Consider the following 21,554-nt stretch of genomic DNA (forward strand, 5'->3'; position numbering starts at 1 on the left):
AACACGAACAAGTAAGTGCACGGACAAAAAACACCAACAAAGAAGGTGCATGAACATACAAACACGAATGAAACAACTGGATATAGACAAACACTAACGAGGCAGTGCAAGGACAAAAGACACCTACAAGAATAGTGCATGGACAAACAAACAAGAACGAATATAGACAAACACGAACGAGTCAGAGCACGGACAAAAGACACCTACAAGAAAGGTGCATGGACACACAAACAAGAACATAACAAATGCATGTAGATAAACAAGAACGAAACAAAAACGTATACACAAACACGAACGAGTAAGTGCACGGACAAAAAACACCAACAAGGAAGGTGCATGAACATACAAACACGAATGAAACAACTGGATATAGACAAACACTAACGAGGCAGTGCAAGGACAAAAGACACCTACAAGAATAGTGCATGGACAAACAAACAAGAACGAATATAGACAAACACGAACGAGTCAGAACACGGACAAAAGACACCTACAAAAAAAGTGCATGGACAAACAAACAAGAACGAAACAAACACGTATACACAAACACGTATACACAAACACGAACGAGTAAGTGAACGGACAAAAAACACCAACAAGGAAGGTGCATGAACAAACAAAAACGAACGAAACAAATGCATATAGACAAACACGAACGAGGCAGTGCACGGACAAAAGACACCAACAAGAATAGTGCATGGGCAAACAAACAAGAATGTAGCAAATACATATAGACAAACACGCACGAGTCAGAGCACGGACAAAAGACACCAAAAAGAATAGTGCATGGTCAAACAAAAAAGAATGTAGCAAATGCATATAGACAAACATGAACGATTCAGAGCACGGAGAAAAGACATCAACAAGAATAGTGCATGGATAAAGAAACAAAAACGAAACAAATGCATATAGACAAACACGAATGAGTCAGAGCACGGACAAAAAACACCAACAAGAATAGTGCTGGACAAACAAACACAAACGAAACAAATGCATATAGATAAACACGAACTAGTCATAGCACGGACGAAAGACACCAACAAGAATAGTGCATGGACAAACAAACACAAACGAAACATATGCATATAGACAAACACGAACGAGTCAGAGTACGGACAAAAGACACCAACAAGAATAGTGCATGAACAATCAGACAAGAACGAAACAAATGCATATAGACATATAAACAAACAAGAACGAAACAAATGCATATAGACATTTAGACAAACAAGAAAGAAACAAACACGTATATACAAACACGTATAGACAAACACGAACGAGTAAGTGCACGGACAAAAAACACCCACAAGGAAGGTGCATAAACAAACAAACACGAACGAGGCAGTGCACGGACAAAAGACACCAACAAGAATAGTGCATGAACAAACAAACAAAAACGAAACAAATGCATATAAACAAACACGAACGAGTCAGAGCACGGACAAAAACCACCAACAAGAACAGTGCATGGACAATCGCACACGAACCAAACAAATACATATAGACAAACAGGAACGAAACAAGTGGATATAGACAAACACGAACGAGTCAGTTCACGGATAAACAACCACGAACGAAACAAGTGAATATGGACAAACACGGACGAGTCAGTTTACGGATAAATAACCACGTACGAAACCAGTGAATATAGACAAACACGAACGAGTCAGTTTACGGACAAACAACCACGAACGAAACAAGTGAATACAGATAAATTCGAACGAGTCAGTTCACGGACAAACAACCACGAACAAAACAAGTGAATATAGACAAACTGGAGGGGCATATAGACAAACTCGATTGAAACAAGTGTACGGACAAACACGAACGAGACATTACACGAACAAACAAACACGAACACGGTAACTGCATGAACAAACAAGCACGAACAAAACATGTGCAAATAGAAAAACACAAACAAAACAATTGTATGGCAGGAACAATAAACACGAACGATCAATTGCACAGATAAACCAAACCAGCTGAGACATGTGAACGGACACAAATTCAACAAACGGTCTTCAACAACATACCAGTTTTTTTCGCTATATGCCAAGCTCTAAATCACTTATAGGCTAGAAAGATGTAGATAAAGTTATCAGACTCTCAAATATCAGCCATTTTTTTTTTCAAAATACGCAACAACCCGATAGATAAAAAAGAAAACAAAAAACTTATGACAAACCAAAGAAAAGAAGCAAAATACCAACCACAAGTAAATAAAGCAATTACCAACGAGAAAAGTACACAGACAAACTAACACCAACTAGAAAAGTGCACAGAATAAAACAAGTACGATCGAGACATGAGCACAGAAAAACATTCACGAACGAGACAAGTCCATGCACAGACAAACAAACACGAACGAGAGAAGTGCCACGAACAAGACAACTGCACAGACAAGCAGACACGAACAAGACATATAGACAAATAATCTCGAACGATACAGTGCGGGGACAAATAAACATGGACAAGGCACATGCATGGACACAATTAGAACAAGACAAGTGCGCGGAAAAACAAACAATACAGAGGCAAGTGCTCGAACAAACAAACAATTACGTATAAAATCATTGCGAATCAAGCACCTGAACAAATGCTTATTACGAATCGATGCTTAATAATTCTAAATTATTTCAAGACCTGAATAATTCTTAATGATAAGTAATGGAAAATCAACAACCACACAGAGTATGCGAGTTACATAACGCTCTACATTAATTAAAAACAAGACAAGACAAAAAAAAAAAATAATATTATAAAATATATTTCATAGATTCTAAAAAGAAATTGACTTCAAAATAGTCAGGATCAGAAACGTAAAGTGAGACCGGATCAGAGAACGACACAATGCAGGGGAACATAAAATAAACAACATACTATATAGGTATTAAAGATGTTTCAACGCATTAACATTAAGGTTTTGAATTCCCTGCAAAATGAGCCTTACATGTATTACAATTGGGTTTATTGAGAGTGAATTTTGCATTAAATGTAAAAATGTTATATTTTCTATTTAATAGATATAATTTGAAATTGACAATTTACAAAACAGGAAATATATCAACAACACACTGGATTACAGACGTTTAACAGGCATATAATAATACCGCTTTATATAGAAATTCTGCAATTGTTAAGTTTGTTCGAATATATATAAATTAATTTGTTGGAGGTTTAGAGATATGGAAATGAAAAGCTTTATGTATATGCAGAAAGTATCTGTAGGTTGCACTTTGTAAATACAGCTGTTTCACAAGCCACGCCTCTTTGGGGGATATATATAATATTCATAGATATTTTGATTTGTTTACGTACTGGTTCCTATATATGATATCTATATTTCATCTCATAGAGAAATAACTTGAGAATGTTACCAGTATAAAAACACATACAGTTCAGTTGTATGCATACGAAAATAACGTTGAATATGGTCTCACAACGCAGAATGTATTTTTATAGTATTTATTAATGAGTGAATAAACAAAACAAAAGTTATCAAATGTAAGTGCTGTCTATAATCAGAAATTCATATAATAAATATCTCTCGATTTCTATTCTTCTGAGCATACTATACATTTTGCTCATTAATAGAGAAAAACGTTTCAATTTCATGCCTTCAGTGTTAAACGTTCTGGTATAATGTACGTCTCTGTTGATCTTTTTAAGATGGCTCTAACAATATTTTTTTGTCCTGGGAATTATTAAACTTGTGAAAAACTTGAAATGTAGCAGTTTATCTTAAAGTTTATAGCACTGTGCTTCACAGGAAGACAGCACTTAAAATTCAACACGTTGTAAATTGAAATTATATAACCAATGAACACTTACTTTTTTCATGTCGACTTTTTTTATAACGAGCACTTGACAAGTTTTAATGTCTGTGCTTCAAAAGAAAATGACAAAAATAAATGCTGACTGCCTTTTTCTAAAATGTATATCTTAAACGAGCAATCTATGAGTATGTCTAGTGTACAGATAGCATTCGACCACATAATGTTATCATATAAAGATTGTATTTGAATTCGTTTGTATTAAAATAAAATAGACAAACACGAACGAGTCAGAGCACGGACAAAAGACACCAACAAGAATAGTGCATGGACTATCGAACACGAACCAAACAAATACATATAGACAAACAGGCACCAACAAGAATAGTGCATGGACAATCGAACACGAACCAAACAAATACATATAGACAAACAGGCATCAACAAGAATAGTGCATGGACTATCGAACACGAACCAAACAAATACATATAGACAAACAGGCACCAACAAGAATAGTGCATGGACTATCGAACACGAACCAAACAAATACATATAGACAAACAGGCACCAACAAGAATAGTGCATGGACAATCGAACACGAACCAAACAAATACATATAGACAAACAGGCACCAACAAGAATAGTGCATGGACAATCGAACACGAACCAAACAAATACATATAGACAAACAGGCACCAACAAGAATAGTGCATGGACAATCGAACACGAACCAAACAAATACATATAGACAAACAGGCACCAACAAGAATAGTGCATGGACAATCGAACACGAACCAAACAAATACATATAGACAAACAGGCACCAACAAGAATAGTGCATGGACAATCGAACACGAACCAAACAAATACATATAGACAAACAGGCACCAACAAGAATAGTGCATGGACAATCGAACACGAACCAAACAAATACATATAGACAAACAGGCACCAACAAGAATAGTGCATGGACAATCGAACACGAACCAAACAAATACATATAGACAAACAGGCACCAACAAGAATAGTGCATGGACAATCGAACACGAACCAAACAAATACATATAGACAAACAGGCACCAACAAGAATAGTGCATGGACAATCGAACACGAACCAAACAAATACATATAGACAAACAGGCACCAACAAGAATAGTGCATGGACAATCGAACACGAACCAAACAAATACATATAGACAAACAGGCACCAACAAGAATAGTGCATGGACAATCGAACACGAACCAAACAAATACATATAGACAAACAGGCACCAACAAGAATAGTGCATGGACAATCGAACACGAACCAAACAAATACATATAGACAAACAGGCACCAACAAGAATAGTGCATGGACAATCGAACACGAACCAAACAAATACATATAGACAAACAGGCACCAACAAGAATAGTGCATGGACAATCGAACACGAACCAAACAAATACATATAGACAAACAGGCACCAACAAGAATAGTGCATGGACAATCGAACACGAACCAAACAAATACATATAGACAAACAGGCACCAACAAAACAAGAATAGTGCATGGACAATCGAACACGAACCAAACAAATACATATAGACAGATACTGAAACTCTTAAGAAATACACTGAATTATCTTTACATTAAAAAATTAGAAATAAAAATGTTACTTATGTAAATATACATACCTTATAATGGCATTCTAGTCGTAAACTAAATATATAGTATTTCACTAAATATATAGACACGATCAATGTAAACTCAAAATCATTTGAAGAAACGTATTCTTAAAGGTTATGTATTTAAAACCGCAGTAAGATATTTGAAAATTAGTTTTTATCGGTACGCACTATAGCATTGATTTCGAATTTGATGAATTAAAACATAACTAAATATATATTGCCATTGCAGTTATGAAAACTTATGGTCCTACATCCTGTCGATATATTATATACATGTACTTACATTTTGGCATTAAACTATTCAGGTTTGTCTCATTGGCAATCATACCACATCTTCTTATTTTTATATTACAGCACAACATAAGAACAAACCATAAAAATCAGTTGAAAAGGGCTTAACTCATCAGATCGATACAAAGCAGAAAACATCTAACAAAAAAAACCGTGAAAGTGCATATGTGTATAACAATAATATTTATTATGGTTTTGATTTACTGATAACAAAATCAATAGTTATACCAATAAAAACAATATTCAAAGATCTAATTACAGTGTTGAATCGGTAATCTTTTAGAATACGTTCATTTTATTTTGATTCTTGTAGCAATTATAACACATCTCCTTATTTCCTAATTATCATTATTTTTTTTATAAATTACGTCTTTTTATGTAACAGAATGGATATAGAATTAAAAGGCATTTCCATTTTTGTTGCATAATAGTTCAGGATATTTAAATAATTCAATTACTTATTGTGACACGTTCTGCAAGTACCAGGTACCAGAATGGTTTATTATAAAGAGCATTACCATGACTAATCCAAACTGAGTAACTATAGTTATTCTTTGGATTAATTCTTTAAATATACACAGAGTCGACCTTCGTGCATGAATTATGTTAACTTTCCTATTCTGAAACTATTTTTTTCTCTACAACGTGCAGGTTAAATTTCCCAAAAATCAGTGTTATGCAATTTTTAGCTAAAATTTTCCAACAATCATTTTAATACAAGTTCTAGGTAATTTGTCCGTGCAATCAGCGTAATGCAAACTCCCTCTAAAATTTCTGCACAAACCAGCGTAATACAAACTCTCATCTTCCATAAGAAATAAAACATGTTGACTTTTTGAATGTATATGTTAAATTGCTGAAATACTCTTTAAGTATATCATTTAGAATCATCGACATCTAATTTTTTCAATACAATACTAATATTCCCCAAAACCAAAAATTTCATTTTCGTTTAATAAATAATAACATATTTTTAAGAGAATTTTCTGTGTGTTTGAAAGTCTCCATTTTTAACAAATCGACGGTATAACAGATATGGAAGTGAACACACTTCCTATAGTTTTTCATTGCAGGACTTTCCCATATATATTGATTCATGTCTCTTTCTCTGATCTGGCAAAGTGCATTTCCTAATTGATCTTTCCTCGTGTACAAATTGGCCACTTCCGATTCTCAAACTGTGATTTAGCGCCCAAAATTTACAAAAAAGTTAAAACGAATTGATTTGGATGCGAGACCTTTCTTATAAATTTTATGATTTAAACATTTTGGTGTATTTGAATTTCTGAGAGCCACGATTTCTAAATAATATATGTTGAACAGATAATGCTAACCATTGTGGGTTATCACTGATGTGTGTCAGGGAAATGTTTTTAAAAAGCCAAATTTATTTAATACTTTTTTCATCGAATTTATTCATGCTAACCTGTAACAGCGTGTCAATACTGTTTTATCAATCTTTAGATTTTGACCCGCGATTATGGTAGAAAATCAAGAATCTTTCCACACAATTAGCGAAATACATATGACGAAAATGTACCTGGATTTTTTGATATTCCAACTGAAAGCTCCTTGTATATCATAAGATAATGATACGTAATCAAGAAGGTAACATCTCCGTCAGTTACACCTGTTATCAGTCTGCTGTTAACCTGATGAAAGAAGGATACTCATGATTTGATAATTAATTGTAGAATTATAGATATAATCTGAAGCATATATTCATAAGATATATGTGTATAAAATATATTTCAAAATAAAAGCAAATACATGCAATGCTATACAATGCCATAAGTAAAACATGAAATTATCCTTTCGTAACATCAAAATTGAATTTTATCTAACTTGTTATTTGTTTATCCACGATTGATTTCAAGATTTTCGGAGACATCAAGTCGAGTTCTAACCAGAAAAATACTTATTCTATGTTAAACCATCTGATTTTACACGATTATATCCGTGAGAAAAACAATAAGGACCCTACAATATAGCAGGTGACAGGGGAAGATATTTTTTCATTACTACTGTTAAAAGTTCATAGTTCAAAACTTTATTAATATAAAATAAAATTTTGACTTGTTAACAGTTAATAGAACAACAAACAATAGCACAACGAACAACAGTACACCAAACAATAAAACCACAAACAAAAGTACAACAAACAACAGTACAACAAACAACAAACGATAGTACAATAAACAACAATACAACAAACATTAGTACAACAAACAGCGAACAATAGTACAACAAACAACACTACAACAAACAACAGTACAACAAACAACAGTACACCAAACAATAAAACAACAAACAACAGTACAACAAACAAAAGTACAACAAACGACAGTACATTAAACAATAAAACAACAAACAACAGTACAACAAACAACAGTACAACAAACAATAGTACAACAAACAACAGTACAACAAACAAAAGTACATCAAACAACAGTACAAACAGTACAACAAACAACAGTACAACAAACAACAGTACAACAAACGACAGTACAACAAACAACAGTACAACAAACAACAGTAAACAACAAACAACAGTACAACAAACAACAATACAACAAACAAAAGCACAACAAACGACAGTACACCAAACAATAAAACAACAAACAACAGTACAACAAACAAAAGTACAACAAACGACAGTACGTTAAACAATAAAACAACAAACAACAGTACAACAAACAATAGTACAACAAACAACAGTACAACAAACAAAAGTACATCAAACAACAGTACAACAAACAACAGTACAACAAACAATAAAACAACAAACAACAGTACAACAAACAACAGTACAACAAACAACAGTACAACAAACGACAGTACATTAAACAATAAAACAACAGTACAACAAACAACAGTACAACAAACAACAGTACAACAAACAAAAGCACAACAAACGACAGTACACCAAACAATAAAACAACAAACAACAGTACAACAAACAATAAAACAACAGTACAACAAACAACAGTACAACAAACAACAGTACAACAAACAAAAGCACAACAAACGACAGTACACCAAACAATAAAACAACAAACAACAGTACAACAAACAACAATACAACAAACAAAAGTACAACAAACGACAGTACACCAAACAATGAAACAACAAACAACAGTACAACTAACGATAGTACAACAAACAACAGTACAAAAAACAATAGTACAATAAACAACAGTACACCAAACAACAGTACAACAAACAACAGTACAACAAACAACAGTACTACAAAATACAGTACAAACTAATACGACATGTCGAAAATAAAAACAAACAGTAATTAATAAATGTTTCTGTATCAATATATATATACTTTTTTCTCTTTGGGAGAAATGAAAAATTAAATCACTTAATCTTGATATTTAACCAAACTTCTTATTAAATTAATAATTTTTTTATGTAATTCACTAATGCTATGCCTTTGATGGGAAATTAACTTACCTCATGATCACTCATAAATGGCTAATAATATCAAAATCTGAAAGAAATGGAAGTGAAAGTGCACGCAAACTTTTCTGAATTTACAGTATTAATAATATGACTTTTAACAGGTGTCAGACCACCAATTAAAAATCCCTATCTGTTCAACCAAATTTTGCAATTTTCACAGCTTTCTATATATTTTACCTTAAGTTTAACTTCATAGAAACCAAGTATATCCTGAATAGTACAAGTATCACCTTTCTACATGCCAATTTTCAACCCATGTTTAAAATCTTATAAGAAAAATCTGATCTTGGAAACACAGGTACTACCAAAATAACTCCTGGTTTTCTGGGAATCTTAAATTAGTATACTATGAAGCGCATTAATCCTGAATTTTTAATGCAAACTCATAGACAAGTAAATTTTGGCTCAAAATGATCTAAATATATTTCTCTTTCATCAAAAGTTTCATTTCTGCAAATTTGTTGGTTAGTTTAAGTAAACAAGGACATCAAAAGCACTATTTTGTGTCAGAGTAGGACTACTTTTACATACGTTCTAAATTTGAGGGAGTAATTGGTGGTCTGACACCTAACAATCATTGCCTGAATTTGTTTTGTTGTAAACGTAAGTTTTGAACTTTTCAGATTTTATACGGAAGTGTTACACATCTTCTACTTCATTTTTACAAAGAAGGCATTTACTATTTTCTGAATCAAATTTTCAATGTCTGCAGTATTCGATCATTAAAACTTCCATTGCTAAGAAGTTTGAAATATCGTAACTGTTTGTATTTCCATGGAAATATTTAAATACTTATCAGTACCTCTACTATGCAGGGATTCTTACAGAGACTGGTCACGACGTAATCTTGATTCACGTGATATAATAAAGTGATAATAATTGACGGGATGCTTTGTTAGTTCTGACTTAATTGATTGGTATCATCCCAGCTATTTGAAGGTCATATTTGATTGATCTGTCAAGGATAAATTGATTTCTCGACTGACTTGACTTAAGCATTGCATCTGATAACATTTTGGAAGTGATAATTCACGGAGATTAACATGCATATTAAATATTTGACATTTTAATGCCAAACAGTTATTCCTTAAATTTTACTGATTTCCTAAAAGATTCGATAAAACAACGATAAATCTATCATAACAACCTAGTAACGACAAACTTGACATTTGACATGCAATTACTGGTAAAAATACAGGACCTTTAACTGTAAAAACTTAAAAGTTCTTGATATATTTGTCCTTAAAAAGGTTTTCTAAAGATATGATTTTTCGAACAGTTTGGAGTTTAGTAAATATTTTGATAGTCAGACTTTATTCTTTAACCCAATGTAAATAGGAAACCGTTTTCGTCTTGAACCTTTATTTTGTGGGACATGGGTGGTACTCTATTATCATATCAAAATCGGAATTATGTTAACGTAAAGAGATGCAGCATGGATACGTGCATCAAACTTCATTTATTTTGAAGAACTATTTGTACGTTCTTTTTAAGCAGCTTTTTTTAAGACATAGGCAGTTATATCATAGAAGAATAATGTTACTGGAAAGTGTCCGTGAAAAGATACAATCAGATCTGAAACATATACTAATAAATTTTGTTTTCAAAAAAAAAAAGTCACAAATGTAAAAAAAAAAACATTGTCGAGATAAGATAAGATAAGATAATGCTTTAAGTATTTGCACTCTTCTTTTTCTCCTTTGCTTTGTGTACCGTTTCTTGTCTTAAATAATTAAAACAGTTTGCGCTTCATTACCTCCTACCAGAGGAGGAATTTTTTCTTTGAACACATCGAGCAAAAGATATGTTTAGTATGCGACAAGAAACAGAGGTTTTAGTTTCACAAATAAAAATCTACGAATGAACTACGTGAGTTGCGAGTTCAAAAGAAATAAAAAGCAATGGAATTGTAGTGCAGATGGTAGAAGGAATTCATTGTGAATGTTGTATGTTTAGGGGTTTATATATATTTATCTGGTAAAAATAAAATCATATTTTTAAGAAAGTGATACAGATTTACATCCTATCACGATTTAATAAGTATCATTCATGTAATAAAATAATGTATATTATTGAGAGATGATCATGAGACTTACATGAAATATTGAATTGAATTGAAATTCCTCTTTGTACAATTATAATTGAATGCATCTGTATGTAAAATAATAAATGAAAAATTAAGAGTTCTCCGTCTCTCTTCGACTTGTGAGCAATCTTCTGTGAATCTTCCCCTTTTTTTTTTTGTTGTTGTCATAATTATATCAAAATTATTTCATTTTCGTTTAAACAGGTTGGATTTATTTTCGAAATTTTAGAATGGAAAAGACAAAGAGGTAGGATCAATATCCCTTATCAGGGCCATTTTTAAAAAGGCTTTCATTTTTTTTTAATTTCATAGTAGGTATCACTGCTTCATTTATGTGCATTTGTGTTTAGAAAACGTATCAAAATCGTAGAAATTTAAAGATAGCACAAAATTGCAGTCTTGATCGATTTCGGCAAATTTCAAGTATTTATAAAAAATAATATATAACGAAGAAACTCTTAATCATATATAGCCCTTACAATCCTATGAGATGTAAAGCTGTTTTTTAACATATACATTTACTTATTGGTTTTGGTTAAGGGTTCTTGTGTGATCTAGACTTTAACAAAAGCCTGTAAAAACTGATAAACAAGATTTTTATACAATAATAATGTATAAAAATTGCGATATTATGGATATATGTAAAAAAAAAAAAAAAAAAAAAGGGAAAATATTTTAAAACATGTCAATTTACCTCTTTTATTTTCCAATTTTACTAGGATTAGGTTGCATCTGGTTTTTGATTTTAACCTTCTGCTTGAAACAAATATATCAGAAATTGGCTATACCATGTCTTTTCAAAATTCTCAGTTATATTATCCATTTAACAGTTTGCATAGCAGTTGAGAGCTATTTTGTAGAGTGTGCCCAAATGGACAAAATTAAACTCGGAAAAAAGTAAACAATACATAATCATCATTGATAGGTTCAGGGTTATTTGTTTGTAAAGAATTCCGATGTCATTGACAAAAAAGATAACATTTATACAGGTGTTAAAATCCTATATACATTCGTAAAATATATAACTTGAACATTCTGCTGAACAATGCCTCCATCCTTTCCATAAACATTAGTGAGGGCTGTTCTCTTCTGAAGAAACGGAATAGTCGTACTGTTTACCTACAGTTATATTTCAATATATCGATGTATAGTTTATAGGTACTACCTGTTTTGCTGAATATTGAATAGATTAAACCTTATTACACAAATTAATGAACCTTAAGTTAAATTCGCTGGTTTTTCTTCACAGGACAGAGATTTCGGTATGATCTTATGTCATAATAACTGTTGAAGGGCATTTTGATACCTATATATTAATTTGTGTTGTCTAAGACTGATGATTCACTGAGATAAAATGTGTCAATACACTAATAAATAAAAACCAACGGAAAGGTCAAAATACTAGAAGCATGATATACAAACCTTTTATAGTTTACTATATAGTATGTGTTTCGCTCATTGTTGAAGACCGTATGGTCACCTATAGTTACTTCCATCAACATTCCTTGGTCTCTGGTGGAAAGTTGTCTCATTGGCAATCATTCCACAACTTCTTATCTTTATATAGATAAATAAACTTGGTAGATGTAGATGAATCCCAAAACAACTCCAGACCCGATTCCTGTCTTAATATTAGTGACAACAGAATGCCTGATTAAACAATGATTGCTAGACCACGAACCTTAGACTTACGATCGATCATTGACAAGAAATACAAATGCAAACAAAAATACAACTCTAAATGTTCATTTATTTCAGACGTCTTCTTTACACTGTGTAAAAAGTATGAATGTTTTTAACAGAACTGTACAAAAATATAAGTTGATTCCCGTGATAAAACAAAGAGATAGGTCAGAATAATATATAAGAAGCGTGATATACGCTATAGGCCCATCGGAGCACTTGATATAAAATGTTTGAGTTGGTTCTATATCAAATAGATTTTTTTGTTCTTATGGGTATTTTTGCGGTTTTTGTGCTTTTTGTTCGTTTTGTTTTTGTTTGAGTAACAGTAACGGTATTTTGATATGTTTGTCCGCAATCTTTATAATTTCATCTGTGAATTGGTTAAGCAGAAAAAATTGGAAACACCACAAAAAATAGCATTAATAGTAACTTGCATTTGTTTTTTGTAGCCGAACATGTTCACCACCTGTTTTTCGCAAACAATAACAGAAAGGTTCACTTATAAAAAATGAAGACAGCAATTGTTCATATCATCTGTATTAAAAATAAATTATACAAAACATTCAATCTCATAAAAAAAAACAATAAAAGGATTGTCAATACTGCTCCTCATAAATAAAAATATTAAAAGTTTAACAACGTTAAATTATGATGATTAGTGACAAAAATGAACACATGCTCACACATAAAATGGGAGATTCTTTTGTCATGGTTTGGTCAGTGGGTAAGGTTTGGTCAGAAGTTCAATATTTGGGACAAGCTTGTCCAGCCAACACAACTGCATTAATCGCAACAGCAGCATGTAATTTCTATACAAAGTATTTATTACATGACATGCAATGACATGTACGGTAGCAGACTACTAAACTATAACGGAAATGGACTATTTCACTGATGTATAACTGTAAGTTGTGTCTATCAATCATCCTTAACTAAATATGTCATATCTCACAATCGTTATCACACGTCATCGTTCAGAAGGCTGTTCATCTTTTTAACTATTGGTCCGTAGTCATGACAACTGGTCGCCGTTACATAAAAGGCTGGAGACAAAAACCATGTCCTCGTCAAAATCTGAAAAAACCAAAGAGATAATGGTAAATACATTGAAAGCTACTGATTGTTGACGTGATTTATTTCTGAATCACTAACCACAAAAGGTGCGTCATATGTACAATTACAGCAGTTAATCGCCTTGTTGTTTACAATATTCTCACATGATGTGTCTACTTTCTTGAAATGCATCTTAAAAAGATTTAATTGACATCGAAGTCTTATTTGTTTTCTGTTTGATTTTCTGAGTACATTTTAAAATGTATGATATGTTTACATCTTGATAACTTTATAGAGGAGGCATGTTGTCAAAAATAGTATTGTAATAAATATTAACATTTTTTATTTTTTCAATGCTACATGTTTGTATTGTTTTCTGTCTATCGTTTTGTTATTTATATGTTTTTCTTTAGTAACAATCCTATTGTTTGGATTTTAAACTAATAAAATTCTTATTCCGATGTCATAAATGCAATTGGATGAAACTGCAGTTATCAGGCTTTATCCTAAATTCGACCAGTTTTCTAAAATGTCCACTACCCCCTCATTTCTTATTAACATACTTAGTTAACTATCATAATATCACGCTGTAAATTAAATATTCCCCATCGGGCTAACGCCTTCGGTGATATATCTAATACCCATTAACATGCTGGTCAGTTCCTATGGTATTAACTACTAGTGTCAACTGCATTTAAAGATACTATAGTACTCGTGTACCATACTGCTATCTTACTTGCTGTTGACACAGGATTACAACCATGCTTACCTTCTTGTCTTAGACAATTTTATAGACCTTTTATCTAATTATTTTTTTTGTTTTATATAATTATTGAACACTTGCATGGTTAAATATACTGAATTTGTCTTTTTACTTGTTTTAATTTGACTGTTATTCAATTGTTTAATCTTGAATTATTGATGTCTTCAAAAGTTGTATGTTTCAAATCTTATTGGTTTGTGTTATACCCTTTTTTTGGTGTATGAAATTCTGTGTAAAGTAAATAGGAATCATCTGACACTTTTTTAGTTATATATCAATCTTTCAAATTAAAAAAAACTGTGTATCATTTCATCACATTCACAAACTGTGATGCAAATACACAACAGAGAAGAAAATGTTTAATTTTAAGTTCTCAATGTATATGGAAAAAAACTTCAAACTATCAGCTGACTGTCATAAACTTTGGTATGTATTGCGTCACTGCCACAAGACATTTTATTAATTATTCCATAAATTTTTCTGATGTATACATGAAATGGATTAATGAAGGTCATAAATCAAACAAATGTGTTTCTTCCCAAGAGAAATGAACATTTTTACTTAGTTCTAGAAATATATTTTACTACATGAACACATTAATTATATTGTTTCTTAAAAGCGCTATAGATGTAGCACGGTGTGCTCGTTTCACCTACAGTACGTTTTGTTGAATGTTAATTGATGGAAATAAGACTTGTGCCATTACTAGATGATGGGAGAATTTGAAATGCATCATCTTAATGATAAAAACAGAGAGTGATGCGTTTTGTCAGAGTAATAATCATTCTAGTAACAAATGTGCGTCCTCGGTTTGATGTTTTTGGCAGATGGCTGAGGGTCTTCTTTGCAAAAGAGCGTCACGACACTTGAGAACTTGAGAAGTAAATGCCAAAGAAAATGCTTGAAAAATGTAAAAGTAATTTTCTTTCATGTCTAAGAAATACATAGTTGATGATGTTGAGGAAATCGGCTCTCAGTTAACATACTTGTTTCTTTGGTAATACATCTCGTCAATTTTATATTAAATTGTAATAAAGGAGTACTGCCCTAACAACAAACACTTTATTATTATATATTGTTACAACGAAAATAGTACCGTATACATGATTACAAAACAACATCGAAGGATACAAAACACAGATAAGTTGTAATGGTGGAATAATTGATTTTGACAAATATTACATATTCTCTGATTGTTACCAGAATAGTGTTTTTTTTGTTGTTGTTGTCTATTGACACTAAGTTGTCATTTGATTTGAGCGTTTCTGATGATGGTAAATCCAGAAAAAAAATCGCTTCGGACGCACTAAACTAATAAAGTGGCTTTTTGTTCTATTTTCCCCGATTATAGAATGACTGCCCCTCGAGGACTGCTCATAACAAATGCCTAAACACATTTCGATTGTACCTGGTGGTTATTCCATAAAACCCTATAATACGTTTACATCAGCATCTATGCTTGCTATTGCTCAATCATTTGTTCGTTTACAAATTTATTAGTGGATTTATAATTCCCTTTTCTAACTTCAGTACTGTTGTTACTAAAAATAAGATGAGTACAATAATTTGATAAAAAAAAAGTCGTATTATATCCCAGTTTTTATGGCAATAATATTTATAAATCAATTAGTATGGGAATTGTTCCTCATTTTTTGTTGTTGTTGCTTTATACAGGTATAACTGTTAATCTTAACGAATTGTATTTGTGTAATGTCTTTTGTAAGGTTTTGTTAGTTTCCGTTATAATTCACAACTCGTATCAAGGCGATTTAGAGTTTGACATAGGATGACTACACTGTTATTATTATATATAATAAGATGTCTTTTGGGTTTTTAAGTGGTAGTCGCAATGACATGTACCAAAACTCTTCTTGCATTCATTCTTGCTCTGTGGGCGATGTTAAAATAAGAAAAACCAATAATCGTAGAAAGAAATCCTTAATTTCTTGCCTGTCATTCATTCACTACACAGTATGTATATACATGAAGTAATATTACTTCAAAAGTTTCCAGATGTGCATCTCATATAATAAACAGAGAATATATTACACAATATTCCATAAAGAAAATCAGTAAGTTACGTATCAGTGAACATCAATACAAAGGGGATAGAAAACCAAGGGTGAAACAGTCGGGTGCTTGCTTTGCGCTGGTAGCAACAGCCGCGTTATGGAACACAACCACGTACAAAACAATGAAATCAAATTTTTACTACACCTGAAGTTTCTTTTACTTGAATGGGTCAATTGTTTAAGTCATTAACTGTTGACTTTGACTTATATAATGGTAATATTTTTTGTGTGCACTTTATAAAGGAAGCATGAAAATATTTATCATTGGCAGATTTCAGGTTCGATTTTTCTGCACTAGATACGGAATCGAACTCCGCACGTCGACTTAAATTATTAACTGATTTAGTTTAGGTGGATTTATTTATTCCTGTCACTATAGTATTTGCATACAGGCTTTTGGTCCCTTTTTTAACATTGGTTAAACTAAACATCAGTAAACACAAGCTTGTCATTGCTATGCATGTAATATATTTTAATGGATACGGAAATATGGAAAGACATCCGTCGTACCAAAAACAAAATCAAAATGGTATTCACTTTAAAATGTTCTAAGGGACAAGGCGTAATGTTTTTGGTGTTTATCAGTATTATCAATCGGCATTATGATTGTGTATCTCGTCTACATATCTACCGGTAAAGATACATGTGTCATGTCGAATTAATTCGTGTTTTATTCTCTTTATATTGATGTTGTACAGAACTAATGTTAACTTTGTCACTGAGCTCAAAGATCAAAAGAATTTCGTGGTAAAGATTATAGTATAAAGTGAAGAAACACGGCTTTCGTTGTTCTGTATATCCCACTGAAAGAGTATAATCAATGCACATTTTGACGTTTAGAAGGAACAAAGGCTTATTTTCTGAAGAGGATATTGGTGGACAAAATACAGGGTTCCATAATAAACAAAAAAATAATAAAATCGTATCATCGAAACATCTTTAGAAAAAAATCAGCATTGCTAGTAATAATAATAAAAATAATAATAATAATGATGATAACAATAATAATAAAAGTTTCTATGTCAGCAAGGCCGAACATACGTATTCTATTGGAAGATAAATATACTCGTATTCACAGAAACTGCCTCTAAAATGACTGTTTGTACCAACAACAAAAAAACATTTTGAGAACAGCATCTTTTATCCCAGAATTGCATGTATGTACTACTTCTAGGACATTCTAAAATTATGGTAAACTACCTGTTGATTATTAGTGCTAAAAAGACCATTTTTTTTTTATATATTTCTGTCCAGCCTCTTTCTTTCAATGTTGATGAATAATAGAACTAACAACCTTTCCTGTTAATATTTAACGGCCACTATTTAGAACTAATAACCTTTCCTGTTAATATTTAGCGGCCACTATTTAGAACTAATAACCTTTCCTGTTAATATTTAGCGGCCACTATTTAGAACTAATAACCTTTCCTGTTAATATTTAGCGGTCACTATTTAGAACTAATAACCTTTCCTGTTAATATTTAGCGGCCACTATTTAGAACTAACAACCTTTCCTGTTAATATTTAGCGGCCACTATCTAGAACTAATAACCTTTCCTGTTAATATTTAGCGGTCACTATTTAGAACTAATAACCTTTCCTGTTAATATTTAGCGGCCACTATTTAGAACTAACAACCTTTCCTGTTAATATTTAGCGGCCACTATCTAGAACTAACAACCTTTCCTGTTAATATTTAGCGGCCACTCTCTAGAACTAACAACCTTTCCTGTTAATATTTAGAACATTTGAGCTCAATCAGATTTACATTGAAACATGAATTTTTAAAATTCAGTTTAGTATGAAAGCGTTTTTATCTAAAGAATATATATATATTTATTTTTTCTACTAGTTTTTAATAAATAACCTGGACACATTTCTGATACCATTGTCTATATATTCATTTTACTTTTATTTGCTTTAATAAAGCACAAGATATTTACACAAGAGACGGATTCTTATTTTTTTCAGACACAATCTACCAACATATTTTACGACTGTCAGCAAGATATATTCAGTAATAGAGTACTGACTAATTAAATTTAAATTCCTATTTTTTGAGAAGTGAAACATAATTCGATATATTTTATATAAATATTTTATATCTGATTGTTATCCTTTCAGTTTTATTATTTATTTATCATATTTATGATATCGGTAATATGTTTGATAAAATCTTAAATCTTTCACCCCAGCATCTGTTGATATGGGTAACCGTTTTCTAGATAAATCATGGCAAGTTTAGATATTGTGCTGGTCAAATAGAGGTTAAATTTATCAAAGCGAATGCAAAATACTCTTTATATGAAATTTTTATTCAACCATATTCCATCCATTCTGTTCAGTGATTTTAGTTGACTGCGGGTGTATTTAGTTTACATTGACTATACACACACAACTCTTTTGGAATCCTAAACAGCAAAAATTCAACATTACAATGTAAATATTTTTTTTCGAAAAATAAAAGTTTGTTGTTGTTGTTAAAAGGTATCTGTTTAAGGTAGGGTGAAAGATGTATGTGATTTTAAGACAAATGATATTATCAATATAAATTACATTGATATTATCGTTATTATCTTATATTACAATAACAGTGAAAGATGGTTATTCTAGATTCTATAGTTTATACTAACCAAAGAATGTAAGACAAATCAGTGTCCAGGCAGTGCCCATGCTCCTTCCATCCTCCAAACAGAGAAAGCATAACTTAGTCTCTCATCTTCCACATAACTACAACTTGTGGCTTTATTTTTATCACAATTGTCATCAGTTCTTAGTACTTGGTAGAGAAAGTCAATATAACGGGAAGCTAACTTGAGTGTCTGGATTTTACTAAGTTTATCTGAGGGTAACGTCGGAATAATGGTTCGTAGCTGTGAAAAGGCTTCATTTAAACTTTGTGTCCTCTGTCGTTCACGAACATTTGCTAAACATCTTTGAGTATTGATTTCTTCCATTGATTGTCCTTTTTTCTTTTTCTTGCTGTTTTCTCCACTACATGAAGACGAACTGTCATTCGAGTTTTCGTGGGACGACGCCTCCGATACAGAATCAAATGTCTTGCTGTAAGATCTTTTTCGAGATTTCTTTTTCATTTTGGATAAGTCCATTTCTAAATGGTCCGTCATGTCCTCGGCATATTCCTGTTTTATCATGGGTATTCCAATTTGACCCTGAACGTACATATTATCCGTCATATTGCTACACTGCTGTGGTATCATAGTTAAGTCTGTTAATACCATGGAGTTATTTAATTTGTAAAAAATTAGTTCAAACAATAATTCTGCATAAATGTATATCGTGCAGTTTGTCAACAGGATACCACCAAAATTTTAAACTTTCACTTTTTTCTGTTCAGAAATAAACTTATTACTTATACACGTGCATTCAGTTAATTAATTCTGAGGCACGTCCATTTATACCAGATGGTAATGCCAATGTTTGTTTACAGTATTATGCCCCGCCTCCTCCAGCAGAAGCTGAGGTTGGTGTACATGATAATATAGGTAATAAATCCCCGAAACCAATCTGCCAATCAAAAATTATATTACCCATATCGCAAAAGTGTGGAATCGTGATATTCGTCTCGCGCGAAAATTCCCATGGCGTTTGACAAACAACATAGAACGCAAGACGAGAAAGAAAAGATATTTGTCAGAAACTTTAGCATGTTTAGTCAATCTTTGCAAATTTTTCAATATTCCATTTCTGATTGATATACCTTTGAATAAGATTTTATTGAATAAATAAAACCTGAGCAAGTTTTTGTTCCGATAATCGCCCCATTGATCTCAGAAAGAAAAACAAATATTCACAAGATAAAGATTTCACGTAAAGGGGTGAAATTAGTAAAGATAAACAAGTTTTGTTTTGTCCACATATTTCTTAATTGTAATAAATAAGTTATGTGATAATGCTATATAGCAGGTGTCCAATTTTTGGCGGTTTCAAATATAATTTGCAAAAATTCTGTAATCAATAATGAAAACTATTAACCGTTTTACATTTACAAGATTTTAATGATGCGCAAAACATTCACCTATTAATAATATCAGATAATATTTTCTAATCGATTAAGCTACAATTCATTAAAAAAAAATAGGTTCAAACAATTGTTTTTTGTATTTTAGGCGGTATTTTTATAAAGTAAACATTGTCAGTTTTATGGTTCAGGGTTTTGGAACAATAATTGTTGTATCTATATCACTGCCCTTGACTTGAGGCTTTTTTCATTCCTTAACATTCTCTTGATGACAAGTCGTTTCCGATTACTTCTTTGTATTTTAGTTATTTGACGTTAATCATTTTCCCGTCTGTACCAACGTTCCTGTCCGGTATTGCGGCGACAAAGCAGAACATTTAAAACGTCATCGTAAATATCTGCAATTCTGATGAATCCTTCAGATTTTATTTATACAGAATGTATACCCAAGAAAACATTTGATTTTTAAGCAGATAGTTTTACCAGTCAGTTAATAAGATTTGCTGGAGATTTCGTAATTTACAATGCTGCATTGAGTCACACTTTGGCGTGAAGATTGCACGTGGAAAGAAAGTTCCCACGCTCTCGATAAGTAAGAAAACATTCCTTCATTCATAAAAATATTCACAATTTCAATGACATCTGTTTTCCTTGTAAACACCAGGATTAACGAGAAGGAAGTTTAAACGACTTCCGTTCTGTAAAATTA

At 31.8% G+C, this 21,554-nt stretch overlaps 1 protein-coding gene across 1 annotated transcript; it reads right to left on the reverse strand.

Moving 5' to 3' along the window:
- Positions 1–13,496: 13,496 nt before the first annotated feature.
- On the reverse strand, positions 13,497–20,262 carry LOC127731058 (twist-related protein 2-like). The gene is made up of 2 exons (XM_052239864.1): positions 19,497–20,262; positions 13,497–14,049 (listed from the first exon to the last, which is right to left on the reverse strand). The coding sequence occupies exon 1, from the start codon at positions 20,103–20,105 to the stop codon at positions 19,515–19,517; it is 591 nt and encodes a 196-aa protein (XP_052095824.1). The 5' UTR covers positions 20,106–20,262; the 3' UTR covers positions 13,497–14,049; positions 19,497–19,514.
- Between the last annotated feature and the right edge of the window lie 1,292 nt (positions 20,263–21,554).

This window comes from Mytilus californianus, unplaced genomic scaffold (assembly GCF_021869535.1).
Source record: "Mytilus californianus isolate M0D057914Y unplaced genomic scaffold, xbMytCali1.0.p SCAF_2, whole genome shotgun sequence".
Taxonomy (NCBI): Eukaryota; Metazoa; Mollusca; class Bivalvia; order Mytilida; family Mytilidae; genus Mytilus; species Mytilus californianus.

Coding starts and splice junctions, on each gene's coding strand:
- LOC127731058 (XM_052239864.1), bottom strand. CDS start 20,105: ATGGTATTAACAGACTTAACTATGATACCACAGCAGTGTAGCAATATG.